Genomic DNA, 17250 nt, shown 5'->3' with positions numbered 1-17250 from the left:
CAAACAAGCTTCAGATGGGAAGAGTGCAAGGCAAGTGGCTCCACGGCAAAGCAATTACTTAATATGTTCCAGACTCTGGGTTTAATTGCCAGGGGTTCAAATCGGGGAGGAATGGAGGAGTACAGGCAGGTATGCAACAGGCTCCTCTTTGCCTCTCTTTGGTACTTTTATTGGAAGATTTCAGATGCCGCTGGAGAGCGAAGGACAGTTCAGAACCGTCCCAACAACTCCCATAAATCTCCCATGGTGTGGGCCAGCGCACTGGTCTCTGCCATGTCTGGCCTGCAGGAGCAAGTCTGTGGGTGGCTCTGAATGGAGTTGTTGCCTGGAGCATAGGAGGTGACCCTGGCTCTGCATGATTCATTTAACCCCTTCACCTCAGAGTTCTTTAGCAGGAAAAAACAAAACAAAAAAAAGTATGACCCTTCTACTTGCTCCAGAAAAGAAAATACAACCCAGTAACTATGACCATACTGGAAAAACAGTGACTATACTGTTTGTTTCCTATGGGGTACAAACTAGGATATGGGAAGGTCAAGAACTGGGGTACTTGTGTACATACACACATACATATATATGCCCTTCAATCTATTTTTCTTTTGTTACCATAAAAAACACATACACACACTACACACGCATAATACTTTCCCCTAACATTACCCAAATAATACATATTCCTACTAACAATAGAAATACTTGCAAAAACAGACCTTCAATGAACTTTAATGTGAATTGTTTTATTTAAAACTGGAATCCATCAGAGGTGGAGAACTATCAGAATGTTCTAGAGCATGGCACGGATGAAAGGTAATACTCACCAGAACCTCACACAGGACTAAAGGACAACATGGTCAACACACCGTGGAAGGAGCCCGAGCACACGTAAAAGGCACCTGGCAGAGGAGGAGCCGTGGGGTTGTGCCCTTGTTTGCAGGGCCGCTTTTGTGTGCGGTAGATAAATCTGGACACGTGACATGTGGAATGGAACAAAAAGGCTGCAATTGGGAATATAGGCAGCTAGCCTTCCGCAGACACCTAATGTGGTCACCTAACGTGGAAAGCCTGATGGTACTAAAAGGGGTCAGAGTTGCCAAAGAGGAACAGAAGAGCCTCTCCCACTCTCCCCCCCTAATTTGTCTCTAAAAGGAAAGCCTCCCTTGTTTTCAATTTCAGCAGTGGATTCTGGAGGCTTGTCAGTTTCCTGACTTGAAAAACAACAAAATAAAAGACAGTCCAGTGGCCTGAACTGAAATCAAATGGAAAGGCAGACTCACAAAAGTAAAAGCCAGTGACCAGTCCATTAACGGCCCAGTTAAGGCTGCTCTGAATGAAGAGGTTTATCTGCACCCACAAGATACATACAGCAGCACACAGCTGTGCCTGTGACAGCCAGCAGCTACCTTGTCCTTCTAGCACACTGCAGTGTTAGCAATGACCGCATGCCAAGGGCTGAAGTTAGGAGAGACCCCCCCCAAATTGGCAAAGAACTCCAGGCAATGGTCTATCTGATGTGGCCCGGGTTTGGGGAAACAAGACTTATACTCTCAAATCAGGACCCTCCTTGATCCCCCTTCTCTTCCTCTTTGCCCTGTACATGTGATCTCCTGATGGGAAGGTCCAATGAGTCCTGTTTCCTTGCAGTTCTAGGCACTCTCTGGAACATCTCTGATTAACCAGGGTCTTTCATTTCTTCCCAACTCCATTGGTGACTTTGGACTTGGAATGTCGGTTCCGCCTTCTGGAAGAATGGCTTTCATTGTTGCCTGAATGCTTGGGTGGGCTGTCTTCAGAACCTGGTGAAGGGAAGCAGAACCCATGGTCACCTGAGGCTGCCAGGCTTCCAAAACTCCTGGGATCTGGCTCTCCCTTTGCCAGCCAGCCCAGGCCTGCCAACCGGGAACGGGCTCATCCCTGATCCTTGCTCGCCCTCTAGTGGACTCATTAAGAAATGAAGGCCAACCATGCAGAAATCTCAGCACTCAAATGAGTACAGGCAACAACTACACAATAATGAAGTGGTTCTTGAAGAAGTTTTACAGGCACATTGCGTAAGGGAAATGGTGATGATGACGATGACACAATGAGGACCTTGGCAAGTACAAATGATCTCAAAGTACAAACTGCAGGGCAGCTGAAACTCAATTCACATGGGTGTCCATCCTCCTTGAAACCAAAGGTCAGGCTACCCACATTTGCCCACCTTGTACCACACATGGCAGGGTTTTAAAATTCTCAGCTAGGAAAGGATTTTTTGGTATGTACTGAGGTACCAGGGCTTGGATTTAGGGCCAGAGCACATTTGCTTATTAGCTTTTATGCTTCAGGCTGGTAGTCTTCCACTTGAGCCACGGGATGTTAAAAAAAAACAAAACCAAAAAACTCGGGGACTTTTCTGCCTAGGCTAGCTTCAAACTACAATCCTTAGCTCTTACGTCTCTAGAGTCGCTAGGATTATATAGGCATGAGCCACCATGATTCTTGACTTTATAAAACTGCCATGATGGAGCCTCAGTGTCTCACTGTTTCCCTGGGCTACAGGTAACACTCTGGCCAAGTACCGAGCCAAAGGCCGCTCTGCCCCAAGCCTCAGATCCATCCACCATCATCACAAACCTCCACCAGCATCAAAAAAATAAAGAAAAAGCTTCCAGACAAAAGATTTGCTCTGAAGGCTTTTTTTTGTTTGTTTGTTTGGTCTTCTTTCTATTCCATAAAATAGTTCTGCCTAGCACTGCTGAATTCTTTTCACTGGAGCATCCAAAGGAGTCCAGGATTAACCTAAAAGTGAATGGCTCTAAATAAGGCAGGCACTCCACACCATCTCTATCAACAGCTCAAACCACGTGTGGATTGACTCCTGGATTTGTAAGAAACCACACAACAACTCAGCAAGGTTCATACCAGCATCTTCTCCCAGGCAGGATGCAATAGCATGGCCCTGGAAATACCTCCACATGCTCCACAGTCTCTAGGAAATTCTAGGAGCTTGGTAAGAAGCATTTGCCATTCTTCCCATCAGCCCTACTTCCCAGGGACTTCATGAGAACTATGAGGAAACGCTCCCCAATGAGGCCTTCTAGTTTCATTATTCCACCACCTCATTCTTTCAAATAACCATGGGCCCTTCCTGAAGAAAGGCCAATGGATGACCGCTCGATACATTTTTATAATGCCTTTTCCCCTGCTCTGGCCTTCTGCACAAATACTGCTAAGCTGACCCACTTCTTCTGAAAGCTTCTCCCCCTGAAATAGCACTAACCTTTTCGCTAATCCTTTCACTTGTGATAAAAGCCGAGAGGGAGAACATTCTTGTGAGGGTGGAGCATGATTCTTGTTTTCCTTTTGTTCCAGTAGTACCCCGAGCCTCCTGCATGTTAAGTAAGTGCTCTAGCGTGCAAGGCACGTGCTTAGCTAGAGGTGTCCCTACCACTTCCAGCCTGTATATGTGCTACATTAGTGACATAAGACATAGACCCTTTGGGATCTACATCACCAGTGCTCAGAGACTGAATATCAGTCACCTGAGGGGGACAGAGGACCTAGTAAAGTTTTAAACAATGAGTAAGATAAAGATAAATTTTCTACCTTTCCCGTGGTGCCAGGAGATCTCTGGACTGTACGTGCCATCCTCGCACTCTGAATAGGTCTAGGGAGAGAAACAGGCTTAATAGGAAAGAATTTCAGGCTTTCCTAGGAGGCAAAAACTGATCCCAGAGCTCATCTGAACCTGGCAATGATCACAAAACCAAAAAGCTTTTTTGCTGGGTCATGTAGAATCTAGAGAATGCTTTAGGCTTTACACTATAAAGGTTTAAATGATAAAAGCATCACACACACACACACACACACACACACACACACACACACACACATTTTTAAGCACTTCTGACAAGGAATGGTTCAAGTGCTTAAACCCATTCACACCTAAGTTCTAATGCTCTGCCTCGAAGGGACTGAGGGAGGGGAGCAGCTGTCTGTTGCCTGCAGACAGGGTGGTGAGGCAGGATCGCATGAAGAGGCAAACCGCTCAAAAGGGAATACAACCCAAAGATGGTTCCAAGGCTTTCCTACTTCTTTTTATAAAACATATAATTAAGATTTCAGCCCCCTTCCCCCTACAAATGGAAGGGGAAAATACTGACTTCCCAGACGTAAGCAGGGCCAGCTAGCGACAAAATGAATCCTGACTCAGTTAAGTTTCTATTGGAACAGGACTGAAAGAGCTCCCCGCCCCCCCCAGCCCCGCAAGGCTTCTCCATCCCCATGAAATGTGCTTCTTCCATGAAAAGTGCTTGGGCTACCCTCTGGGCCTGGGGAGATTACTTTAAAGGAAGGCCTGCTCCTTGCTGTACCTTTTCCCGGTGGCCATAATGCTCCGCATACCAGACCATGCCATACAGGCAGAGGAATGTGGTGAAGGCCTGGAAGACAGAAACACACACAGTCGTGTTACAAATGGTGACGCACAATGATGTTCTACTTCCTGGAAGTTCAGGGTTTCCATGGAAACCACAGAGGAGTGAAAAGCACAATTCTGTCACCTACCCCAACAGGCATGTTACACAATGACCAGGTGTGACAGGAAAATGAGTAGCCTTGGGGAGCACACCTGCGACCAAGAGTTAGGGTGAGGCCGCAGTGGCCACTTTTGACTATGTCAGAAGAACTTCAAGAGCATCTCGGATGAGGGAGGTGCATTGTGACTTCTGAGCAGGAAGAACCGAAAGGAAGACTCTGGACGGCTGATTTTCTTGGCCTATTCCCTCTCTACCCCCATCACTGGTCATAAGACTCCGATAGGGAAGAGAATTTCTGAATGAAAAAAAAGAAGTCTCATTCAGCCCTCCACAAAGGTGCCTGAGGGCAAGAGGACAAACAGCTCAGTGTCCAGCACAACCCAGCAACACAATGCTGTCCTTTCCTGGTGGCTTCTGAGTGACACCGGCCCCAGCCTTATTTAGGGAGATAGGAAAACAAAGAGGTAGCCATGTTTTGTAAGGCTTTGACTGAAGTGAGCCTTGTATCCATGCATACCCAAAGGATTACCCACACCCCATCTGTACCCTCTGTCTCCCAAATGATACTCTAATGTAAGAAAATAGTCCTTTCTTTAAACCACTGCTCCACCCTCCCTTCTCCCCATACCCCCTACACTGCCCAACCAACAATAGATCAAATACATTTTTTTTAAAATTGTGTCTATACTATCCTTCTCTGAAAATTGTCTATACTGCATAACACTGTTTAAGGCGCTGCATCTGGGTATTACAAACATTCAGTGTTTAAGTTTAGGAAGTAATTTAGAGACTTTCATGGGAGAGACTTGCGTATCAGTGGAATTCGGTATCCACAGTGGTTCCTAGAAACAATCCCCCATGGATACCAACGGATGCCTATACAAAAATCCAAAACTTTAGCTGGCTGTGATGACTCACCTGTAAAGAACTGAGGTTCAAACCAGGCATAGAGTTAGCAAGAACACATCTCAAGCAATCAAAAAGCTGTGTATATCTTAAGCACACTTGTTATTCCAGACAGCCAAAGGCAGAAAGACTGTGGTCCAGGTAAACATGAGAGATGTTACCTAAAACTAACTACAGCAAAAAACGGTCAAGGTATGGTTCAAGTGCTAGCGCATCTGCCTAGCCAATGGAGCCCCTGAGTTCAAAACCCAGTACCACCAAAACAAATGAAAGCAGAAACAAGTAAAAAAAAAACAAACAAAAAACAACCAAAGCAAAACAACCACAAAAAAGCAAACCAAAGGGCTTTGGAGGGGGAGGGTGTAATGGCTCAAGTGGGAGAGCAAATGTGAAGTCCTGGGTTCAGACCTCAGTACCAGCCTGAGTGTTAGGTCCTTTGCAGCTGGCACATCGGCTGACATGAGCATCACACAGGAGGCTGGAAGTTAGCCTCCTCAGGCTTGTGGGTTGGGGAGGGTCAGGGTAGGCAGGTAGAACCCTCCATTAGCCAGTCATTGCAAATTTTCACCACCAGAGGGAGGGTTCTTCCCTTTCTTCAGTTAGGCACCAGCAGCAAACAGCAGGCAGCGCTGGCTTTGTAGAGGGGATAGAAAAATCTGAGACAAGCAGCAAGCAACAGGTGCTTATCATCATGATCTTTGAACAAAGGACCTGCTGCAGTTGCCAAATCTACCACTTTACCTGGTAAAAGAGGCTTATACGCTTCTACTCCTCCCAGGAGACAAAAGCTTGTAATGTATGGGTTTGCAATCACACCTGTGATCTGTAGGCACATATCCATTTAAAGTGTCAAAGTCTGGATTTAAAATAGCAATTGTACAGATGCTGTTTAAAGAACGGTGGGGGAAGAGAGAAAAGAACACTGCGTGGGATGGGAGTCAGGCAGCCAGTGACTCGAAGGTATGGCAGCAAGGATGGTGCAAACATTCTGGCTCGGCTTCCTCGATATGGTAATGAGTATTAAAATTCATGATTATTGATCAGACCTAACTGCATTAACCAGCACTGAGAGCCTTGCTTCCACATTAATCTCAAGTTCTCTGCATGTCTCTTGCCCATGGAGGGGAATAATCAGGGGCTTTGTTTCTGAACAGTGTGGGAGGCAAAGTATAACTTAATGCTCTCTTACTGAATAATGATTGGCGCATTCCTGAGCTAGAGATCAATCTTGCTCTTTAAGAAAGGCTACAATATAAATTTTTTTTAAAAAACAAGTGCTAGGATCTTGTTTCCATTCTTCCTTAGTGAGTAAATGGGTAAGGTAGTGAGGAGTCACTGTAGTTTTGGTCTTGAATGTCCCCTGAAGGCACATGTGTTAAAGGCCTGTTCCCCCCTGGCTTAACACTTTGGGAGGTACTGGAACTTTGAAGTGGTAGGACACTGTAATAATCTGGCAGGCTTAGCTGCCAAATTGTTTTTGTAAAAGATGCTTCACCAACTCGACTGCCTGCATGTGTTCTGGCCACCTGTGTGTGGTCTATCCCTGTGGCTATTGTCTGGACGGCCTATGGTGACGAGCACCTGTATCAGCTACACATGAGTGGTGTTTACTTCTAAAAGCTCCATCCCACTGAAGGTTTCTATCAGCCCGGAGGCGGAGACTCCTGAGTGCTGGGGACTCTATTGTTGGGGGCTCAGGGACCCCCCCAAAATGGCTGGGATATTACAACATAGTGGGGAATCTTAGGTGAGAGGGGAGAGGGTGTCTTCAAGGGGGGAAATGGGACACTGCCCCCCCCCTGCACCTTTCCTTCCTAACACATGGTAATGGGGCTTTGTTATACCACGTGCTCACACCACCATATGCCACCACCTCACCACAGGCCCAAACTATACGGCCAAATGACCAGTGAAGCGTCCATAACTAGGAGCCAGCACTGACCTTTCCTCTTCAAGTTGATTATCTCACACTTGTTACAAAAATAGGAGGGTGACTAACCCAGTGGCCTCTTCTGGACAAGTCCTTTATCCTCAATCACTACAGTCACACTCTGCCTGTCTCTAGTCTCACTGTCTTGCGATTGTTCTGTCTGGTGTCTATTAAACCTAGCTGCTCCATGGAATCCCATCAGGTAGCTTCTCAGCCTCCCAAATGTCTCCTAACTCAGCAGAATCCCATAGCTTTAACTGCCCTACCCCGGAACAGCTCCTAAATCCTTTATCTTCACCAGCGACCAAGTCCCTTCACTGGCCCTGAGCAGACTAGAATTTCTAATGAGACAAGTCTTTTCCTGGAAATTCATAAGGTTCCTGCAACCCCAAACCTCCTCTTTTCATGGACACCTTCCTTATCCTCTCAATCTCTTATTAGCTTAAAGTGGAAACCTTAAAGTTGTCATCGAGTCCCTCCTCAGCAATCATTGGGGACCAGTGTCCGAAACAGTTCTCAAGTCCAGGCCGCCTTCCTCTGTACTTTCATGCTTAGGTCTTCAGTGCCTCCAAAGACCCACCCCCCAGCACGCTCTCCCTGCAAGCTCTGCCCACCTACCTTCCCCTTCTCTGCGCCTCAAGTCGATCGTATCATTTCCCCACAACTTTGGGGCTGTAACAACAGACACACAAAGTTCTTCCTAAGCAGGTCACGTGACCCGTGTCCTCCTCCCACTGGCCCTGGGCACTCTCATTCCCCACGCAGGTCATCATCTCCCTGAGCCACTGTTGGGACACGCTGGTGCTTCACACACTCTGGACACTCATTCTCCCCACTCTCCCCAAACCAGTCCTTCACTTCCGGCACATTTGTCTAGTGTTTCTGTACATCAGGCCTTGGGCTCATGACTGTGGAAGCAAAGCTTATTCTTTGTGAACATAAAGTATAATGTTGAAGACATTGCACGAATGAAATCTCATTACAGGGTAAGAGGAGTTACGTGAGATTTGTGACTGGGTGGCCTGTGACACATGCCATGAGGATGCTCTGCGATGCCCCCATGTCCAGTGGCTCTCCTGCACTAGGTAAAAGCAGCAGCCACTCTCTGCTCATAGTCAGGTGACATTCCAGGCCAAACCTGAGGAATGGATCACGCCTGAGGAAAACATCTCCACACTTGTCAGGCACATTCCACTAAGAACATCTTTCTGTGCCTCTCCAAGAACAACTGGTACCCAAGTAATTTTGGTTTTGTTTTTTAGGAGACACCAGGGGAGTACAATCAACATAAAAGTAATAACTTATAACTTACCACACAAAGGAGCCAAAGCACAACATACAGTATTTGAGTCTTAGAGAAGAGATCTTGTCCAAACTTTATGCAGACAATAGCTTCCAGGAAGCCAATGACCCTGAGGAGATGGAGAACAAGAGGATATTAATATTAGTTCATCCTACCAGGCCATGGATGTTCCCGGAAATGGGCACAACTAAAGAAAAAAGTCAAGTAGCTACAGGTTTCTGCTGGAATCCTCACAGCAGGCTCCTACAGAATGACAGTGTGCTGACCTACAGCACTTTCTTTAGAAATAATACATTTTACCCCTTCCTCCCAGATCCAACTCTTGGGTGTAGATTTCAGTAGCGAGGGCTCCTGGTATCACAGAACTGATTCTCTCCTCTTATGGGAGCCCCCCGTGGAACCCTGGGAACAATCTCAGGAACAATCTCCCACATTCTTCACATTTTGTGTGAGATGGTTCACTGGTAAGGTCAGACTCAAGCTGCTGGAAAGCTCTGCCCCCACTGCCCTCAGCCACCATCAGAGGGCGCCAGAGCCTGCCAATGGGTCAACTGCATTTTCCGTGTGCCTTCTAAGAATTTCCAGATTAAATATCCCCTGCTTTTACTGACAACGCAGACTCCCACCTTCTGGAGATTTGTAAACAATTCTGCTAAATATAAAAAGCTCTCGGCCAGGAGTTTGGCCTAGTGGTAGAGTGCTTGCCTAGCATGCATGAAGACCAGGGTTCGATTCCTCGGGACCACATACAGAGCAAAAGCCAGAAATGGTGCTATGGCTGAAATGGCAGAGTGCTAGCCTTGAGGAAAAAGCCCAAGGACAGTGCTTAGGCCCTACATTCAAGCCCCAGGACTGGCAAAAACAAAACAAAACAACAACAACAAAACCTTCTCTCTCTCTCTTATCTTCTCCTCATTTCCCCTCTAATTAAAACTTTTTAAGGTTTTGATTAAGGTTGCGAGGTTAAAGGTGAGGATTATATACAGTTGGTCATGGCTCCCAGAAGCAGCAGAGGACACTGATTTAAGACAACTCCACTGTAGAGGCTCCTTGCTCCAGAAGGAATCTGGAGAGTCAGGGACTGCTGTGTTCCTACAGGCACAGGTGTTCACTGCAAAGGCAAGAGGGGGCCAAGAAGGCTTTGGTCTCTCTGCCAGTGACAAGGATACCAGACACATGGCTGACTCAAATGACTATTTTGTCAAAAGAGAAAAACAAACGGAGTCTACTGAATGTTATCTCCCACCAATGTGAGACTGTCCTCTCAGCTTCCATGAAAGGTCAGGAGTGGCTAGCTTGAATTTGGAGCTACAGCTCCTCCCCACTCTATAACAAAGCCAGTCAAAGATGAAAGGAGAAAGCATCACTTCAGCCCTGCAATACACACAGAAGGCCTCTCCCTGTAGTTGGTGATCTGACATTACAAGGTGGCTAGGTGAGGGCTATTTCAGCCTTTCTGGCCAACTCCTACACCAGGAGGAGTGTGGCCCCGAGTAGAGGGCCTCTCATTGCACAGCTCTGAAGCAAGTCCCTTAACTCAGTAAATACCTGTGATTTGCTGAGCCAGGTGTCTCAAATTACATTTTGATGGAATTCAGCCAATTTATCTAAATACTTTTTGATGCCTGTGGCAACCCTTAACTTTCTCTAGTAAGGTTAAAAGGCAAACGCTCAGGATGACGGAGGTGCTGGTTTAGGGGCAGGCACTGGAGGGTCCTCATTCTCCCTGGTTTGCTGCCTCTCTTGACAGAGCTGCACCTTAGGTGATGCTAATGTAGAGCCAAGTGTGAGTAGTTTCTCAGCAGACAGAACAAAACTATAGGCAGGGATTTTACAGAAACTGAGGCATGGTAGCCCTGGGGTCATGTGAAAGCTGGGTGCATAAGTCGAGCCTGGGCAGGAGAAGAAGGGCTTTTGGTCGGCCAACAAAACCTGCACTCAGATTCTGACGACATCTCAGCACAGGATCGTTCTCAGAGTACCCCGAAGGACAGGAGGTACAGCTCTTCTGCCCTGCTGGAGCTAGTCCTCTACAGTGGAAAAGAGCTGTGTATCTGTCCGTGGAACTCAACTAACACAACTGCCCAAAGATCAAGAGTACATGGTTCCAGTTCTGACTGGGCCAAGATACTTTTCTAGAGGAAGTGAGAACTGAGCTGGCCTTAAAATAAGAGAGAAAATTGAAATCATGCTCCAGACTTTCAGAGAACTTCAAGAAAAGAAGAGGGTGGCAGGGTATGCTGGTACTACCGACAGTACTGTTATGTACTGCCTGTGTGGGGTTAGGTCAAGATGTCAGCAGAGGAACGAGAACACGCTGCTAAAAAACACCTTTATAACTACTGCTGGAGTTCGTGAGATGTCATTGGGTAGGGACATGGGGGGGGGGGATAAGTGTTTTGAACCAAGGAATATGGACATGAAGGATACAAACAGGAGTTGGAGTTAGTTAGGGTGGAGTGATAGGAAAGATATGGCAGGTAGAAAACTGTCTCTAAAGCTACACTGGAAGTGTGAACACAGGTGAATGTTTAGGGCTAGAAAGAAGGCTGAGACAGGTCAGTGTGTAGGATAACTGTGACCCACTTGTCAGCAAGTGATGACAATGACCTGGAAGTGATGGGCACCCACACTGATATGCCCCATAGAGAAGGTCCTACCTGTTTTATTGTTTCATCTGCCCTTAGGAAAGACAATTTGAAGCTATGAGCCTGAAGAAAAATAGCACCATTAACGGGTAATTCTAGAGTGGGGTGGAATGAAAAGCTTGCAAAGGAAACAGAAAACTGGGAGGAAAGAGAGAGTAAGCCAATTTTTCTATACTCTGCTGCTCTCCTCTCTGGTAGAGTTTCTTTCCCCTAGTTGGATAGAGTCATGCTCTGTCAGGTGAAAAAGTATAAATAGTATAAAAAGTTTTTTTTTAAAGCTCAGATTCATGTTTCAACTGAAATATGACATGATAAGCCTGTACTTAGCTAAGCAAGTACATCACAGAAAGGGTCTGATGGGTTAGTGTCTACAGAAGAGACAGTGTGCCCTTGTGGAGAAAAAGATGTGAACGGGTGGGAAGGAAGCCTCAGGTGGGAAGCTGTTAGACCTTCATTCTACACCCTTGAACCAGCCTCTCCTCCCCTCCCAAATGTCAAAGTATCATTATAAATGCCCTTCCACTGTTCATTCTCTTTTCTTCACACTTGCTAAGGCCAGGAGTCACTTCTAAACTATAAGCCACTAGTTAGCAAAAGGAAACAGGATTGTTTTCTGTTTTGATAGAAAAGGAAATAAGAGAGCAACAGGGAGGGAGGGGGGAGAAGGGGCAGAAGGGGGAGGTGAAGGCTTAGTAACAATGGCTGGGTCATGGAGTTTGCTGGGTACCATGGGCTCCCTTCTGACCATGCAGACAGCACCGGCAAAGGCAGCTCTCCCCAGGGTCAAGCACGCAATAGGGTCCCTGTGTGTAATCTGTCAAGAGGGATTCATTATTCTCTTTTCATATGGCCTACTGGTTCTCCCCAGTGCATTCATCTTGACGTCACTATCCTACAAGTTCTCAGTTCTCCAGAAAGCAAACGGAATAATCACTCTTTTGCATCTTTATTTTAATCACTGTCCAAAGAGGCAGAACTTTCTACCACAAAACTTTCTATTACTCTTACTCTCTTACCTTCCCTTTCCCTCGTCTCTTGTGACAGTGACTCTATTTTTCAGCCCCATGAGAAAGAAGCCATCCAACTACTACCTTCCCACCAGATAAATTAACTCAACATCCACAGTAGTGTGTGGCCCCGTGGGGTGCTCTTAAATATAAACGGGAAAATGCAAAGGAAGAATAAGTGAGAGTGAAGAGCTTGGCAAAGCCATGAAGAGGAATGGCCTACCAGTGGGACATTTGCCTCTGCTGAGTCTGGCAGAATTCTGGATGGTGTGTGAATTTTCCTTCTAGCTATACATACTAAAAACAAAGGAAATCTTAGCTGCCTTATCACTCTCAAAGCTGCAATCACCAGAGTGGGAGAATGGGCTTATATAAAAGAACTTAGGAGAAACAAATTGACAACAGCTCTTTGTCTTCTGGAGGTGGAGAGGGACTTACTGAAATCTACCCTGGGTGTCAATGTTGTCATCCATTAAAACCACAGAAGGCCAGGCACGGTGGCTCACACCTGTAATCCTTCTGAGTAGAAGGCTGAGATTTGAGGATCAAGATATGAAATCAGCCTGGGCACAAAGAGGCAGGCTCTTTTCTCCAATTAACTTCTAGAAAATGGGATGTGGGGCTTGGCTCAAGGGTAGGGTAAGCTGAAGAGCTCAGGGACAGCGCCCAGGCCGGAGTTAAAGCCCCATGACCCACAAAAAAACCAAAAACCCAAAACCAAAAAAATCCACAGATGATCTCTCAGATACACAAGCAAAAGGTGGCTGGAAGGAATGAACGATCACAGTCATAGTCTCTAAAGGGCTTGAGTTTCGTCCACATTCCTTTTGTAAGTTTCATCCATGTGTTTCCAGGACTGTTTTTTTGTGAGTTTTTTCAGTGCTGATGCTGGGGCAGGGTCTGGATATTGTCCCTGAGTATTTCTGCTCAAGGCTCTACCACTTGAGCCATAGTTCTACTTCTGGCTTTTTTGGTAGTTATTTGAAAATTAAGAGTCTCATAGACTGCTTGAGCTGGCTTTGACCTGTGTCCTCAGCTCTTAGCCTCCTGAGTAGCTGGAATTACAACATGTGCCACCAGCATCAGGCTATGACTTTTTTTTTTTTTTTTTTTGCCAGTCCTGAAGCTTGAACTCTGTGCCTATCTCTGAGCTTCTTTTGCTCAAGGCTAGTGCTGTACCACTTGAACCACAGAGCCACTTCTGGCTTTTTTGAGTAGTTTGTTGTTGTTTTTGTTTTTTTAAATTCAATCGAACATAAGAGTCTTGCAGACTGAGCTGGTTTGAAACTGCAATCCTCTGATCTCAGCCTCCTGAGGAGCTAGGATTACAGTGTTAGTTAGTGTTTATACAGAATAGCTTTCCTAAAATACTGAAGAGGGGCTCCTGTATAATGGCAGGGAAAGAAGGAAAGGGTAAAGATGGGGTATGAAACTATTTCACATTAGTTAAATAGTAAATTAAATCACAGCATTTGTATCCACAAGACAATAAACTATAAACACTGTCTGTGTTTATTCTCTGAACAATAAAATTAGACAACCAGTAACTCTTTCAAGGGTTTCCTAACCGCACAAGAACGTGGAGTATGGATGGCTAAGTCCATAACAGGAGGACACCCTGAACTCAAGACAGGGTCAGAGGAAATTCAACCAATCCATTTTCTATTTCATAAAACAAGGTCTCATTCCATATGCAGAGTATCTTCTGAAGTCCTAATACTATTTTTTTAAGGTAGAAGTTTCTCCATTTCTATCATTTCTCAAGTAACTCTCATTCTTCTTTCTGAGAAATTACATTAAAAGGGCACTTCACGCACAGCCAAGATATACCTCAAAAACCTAGGGGCTTCCATGGGCTTTTAAACCCCTGCAATAGCTGATACTCACCCAAATACCCAGCACTGCGTCCCCACACGTTTGCACTGCGTATCAGTCAGGTAAGCGTAGTACTGTCTGAAAGAAGAAAAGCTGGAATTTACTGAGCTCTTCTGGAACAAGGCGCTTCACGATGAAATCAGCAAATGTAAAAGCTACCTTGTCTAGCTCTACTCAAGGAAGCAGAAAAGCAGACCAGTGAAATAGTCCTGTAAGGAACTCAGAATCTCACTAAGGTGGGATGGAGGAAGGGTGTGCAGCTTCAAGAATCACAGTTGGCCAAGATGGTCTTGATCTGTGCCTTCTCTCAGCTTGTAGCCAAAGCAGTCCTGTGGTTAATTCAGCCTCTCTGGAGGTGATTCCCAAGGGAATGCTTTGGGTTCATTAACCATCTCCTCTGGCACTTCCAGGAAAAAAGATGCTGATAGTAATGGGGTAATTGGTTCTCTGAAGCCAGACTAGGATACCAGTTCAAAGCACTGTTGTCCTTGAGTGTTGATGACAAGAATAGAAAAGAAGTCAGCATGAGCAGAGAAGTGTTGGGACTCTAATCCCCAAATTAGCCAGAAAAAAGGCCAGAAGTGGAGATGTGCCCAAGTGGTCAAGCACTCTAGCCTTGAGCAAAAAAGCCAGTCAAGAGTATGAGGTCTTAAATTCACAACACAAAAAATATTCTTTTAATTTTATTTTTGTAAAGTGCCTTGCCAGAGTAACTTACACAGTACTGTTCAAAAACAATGTAAAAGCACAAAAAGCTGTTGATTTTTTTTTTTTTTTTTGGTGTGTGTGTGTACACGCACCAGTTCTGAGGCCAGTCAACTTAGGGCCTGGGCACTGTCCAGAGTTTTTGCTCAAGGCTGGCACTTTAAGTGCTTGATTTTTTTAAGTTAAAAAATGAGTCAGGTAGAAACTCATAGGAGATGGCCAAACTTTTGAGTTCTCAAATTCAAAACACTAACTTTTTGGATTCTATTCTTAGTCTGATAATATTAACAGTGCTGAAATTTCATGATAAACCAGTTGAGGTTTTTTTTCCCTCCTCTCATCAGTTTACTCTTAATTTTATATAAAAACAACTCCTATATGGGTATGGTAAACAGACAGGTCATTTCACCACTGAGGCAGCAGAGGCAGGAGAAAGATCATAAACTCCAGGCCAGCACAGGCTATATAGTGAAAGACAATGTCAAAAACAAAAACAGCTCAACTAAACTCACTAAATACTTGTTAAGTCTCAAGTGAAATGCAATTTAAACCAAGAGAGCAATATGTAACAGATTAGGACTTCAAAGGGCAGCTGGCTTACCAACTGATGCTTCATTGGTTCAAAGTAAAAAAGAGACATGGAATTTTGGATGTAATTCCACAGTACTCGGATATGTCTTATTTGATTTGGTTGTTCAATCTAGGATAGGGGAGCTTGCTTTTCCATTTTCAAATATAATAATGAATGATGTCAGGAAGAAATGCTCTATTTGGGGTTTCTGATTCTCCCTTAACAAGTAAGCTTCTTGACTTACATGGTTAGCAGACATGTTAAACATGAGGTTTCTTTTTTTGGGGTAGTACTGGTGTCTGAACCTCTGTCCTCTGGATTTCAGCCTCTCAAATAGCCAGCAGCTGACACCAGAACTGAAAAGCTAACTCTTAACTTACCTTTGTTCTTAGGGCAGATCTTTGGTGTGACTACTGACCACAACCTATACTCCATAAAACCCAACTGCCATTTTCCAACAGAACTGAACTGAAACAAGTTAACATGTGTGGCTCTGAACTACCCTGGATTAGTGTCAGTACGGAATAGTGTGTGACATCATGTTTAATTGTAAGAATAGAGAACAAAAGACTAGAATTCCAGATTGTAAAGGTGTTAGAAAATAATGAATAGAATTATTACTGTGGCACTGATTATTTACTTGCCTTCCTGAAAGCCTCGGTAAGATACCAATGTCTGATAGCAGAATGGTTTCTTCATATTCTGGCTGCATAATTCCTTTAGCATGGCTTTTCATGGATAGCTACTGGTCAATGTGATTATGCTAGACAGAATAACATGGAATGCACAGTCTTACCTCACTGTGGGAGCTGTGATGCAGCCAATAAAGAGAATCCTACACCAGCTTAAGGGATGGCTGGCTTGGAACACAAAGATGTGCTTCAAGAAGAAGGTATTCAACTCTGTCAACTGACAAAAGGAGGAGAGATTAGTCACCCTGCCATGTTGTGTTAAATCATAAGCCTATATCCTCAAATAGATACTCTACAGCTAAAAATAGCTCAAACACCCAAAGTATTCACAGAAAACATCGGGGCATCGGGGATGTCCCAAGGGTTGCTATTCAAACCAGAAAAAGCTATCACACACACTCTGCCCAGCTCAGGCTCTGGAGAAGCTGGGGAGCACATGTGGACTCAGGACATGAGCTATTTGTCATGTTTACTGGTTTGCATGACTGTTATTTGGATCATGAGTGATCTGCAAGGACAGTCAGGACAGATATGCTTTGGGCACGGCACAAATCATTCAAATAGGTGCTATGCAGTGTTATAGAAATTAAGCTAAGTCCAGCCATGGACAAGTTAGCTTATATGGAAAGAAGCCTGAGATGCAGCTATTAGGCAGGTGAAATGCCCCGTTAGTCACTGGGATGGATCAGACTTGTGGCCACTTGATGCAGGTATTAAATGCAGGTAGGAACATTTGGTCCAAGCTCCACCCTTCCCCAGACTTAGCATTACAGTGCAGATCACCACAATGACCCCCAGCACATTCTATGATGTGCCTGCTCTGCCCAGAGCTCATTTCCACCCCTCTCACAAGGGGCAAAGACCATGGGGAGGTCACTGGGCTTTGAGAATACATCACAATGGAATGGTAGGTACATTTCAATTACAATGACTTCAAGGATACAAACAAAAAGCAGATCACTAATTCATAGCCATGAGAAAGGGAAGTTACACAGGTTGCTTCCAGGGGTTTCCAAGTTAGGCTGAGATTACAGGGGTGAGCCATGGCACATGACCCAAATTTCTGATTATTCTAAGAAGATCCTTTAATCAAAAG

At 45.1% G+C, this 17250-nt stretch overlaps 1 protein-coding gene across 1 annotated transcript in view; it reads right to left on the bottom strand.

Moving 5' to 3' along the window:
• Window positions 1-716: 716 nt before the first annotated feature.
• The window catches only part of Ptdss1 (phosphatidylserine synthase 1), a 58899-nt gene continuing 42365 nt past the window's right edge, over window positions 717-17250 (bottom strand). Inside the window, exons 8-13 of the mRNA XM_090339094.1 lie at window positions 16259-16371; window positions 14199-14264; window positions 8666-8765; window positions 4353-4421; window positions 3586-3646; window positions 717-1793 (exon numbers count right to left, since the gene is read on the bottom strand). Of these exons, the coding sequence (XP_090195220.1) occupies window positions 1684-1793; window positions 3586-3646; window positions 4353-4421; window positions 8666-8765; window positions 14199-14264; window positions 16259-16371 (519 nt within the window). The 3' untranslated portion in view covers window positions 717-1683. The remainder of the gene's footprint in view (window positions 1794-3585; window positions 3647-4352; window positions 4422-8665; window positions 8766-14198; window positions 14265-16258; window positions 16372-17250) is intronic.

This window comes from Megascapheus bottae, chromosome 9, assembly GCF_031878675.1.
Source record: "Megascapheus bottae isolate mThoBot1 chromosome 9, mThoBot2.hap1, whole genome shotgun sequence".
Taxonomy (NCBI): domain Eukaryota; kingdom Metazoa; phylum Chordata; class Mammalia; order Rodentia; family Geomyidae; genus Megascapheus; species Megascapheus bottae.
The sequence above is the reverse complement of the archived record's forward strand: the minus strand, read 5'-3'. Positions and strand labels throughout refer to the sequence as shown.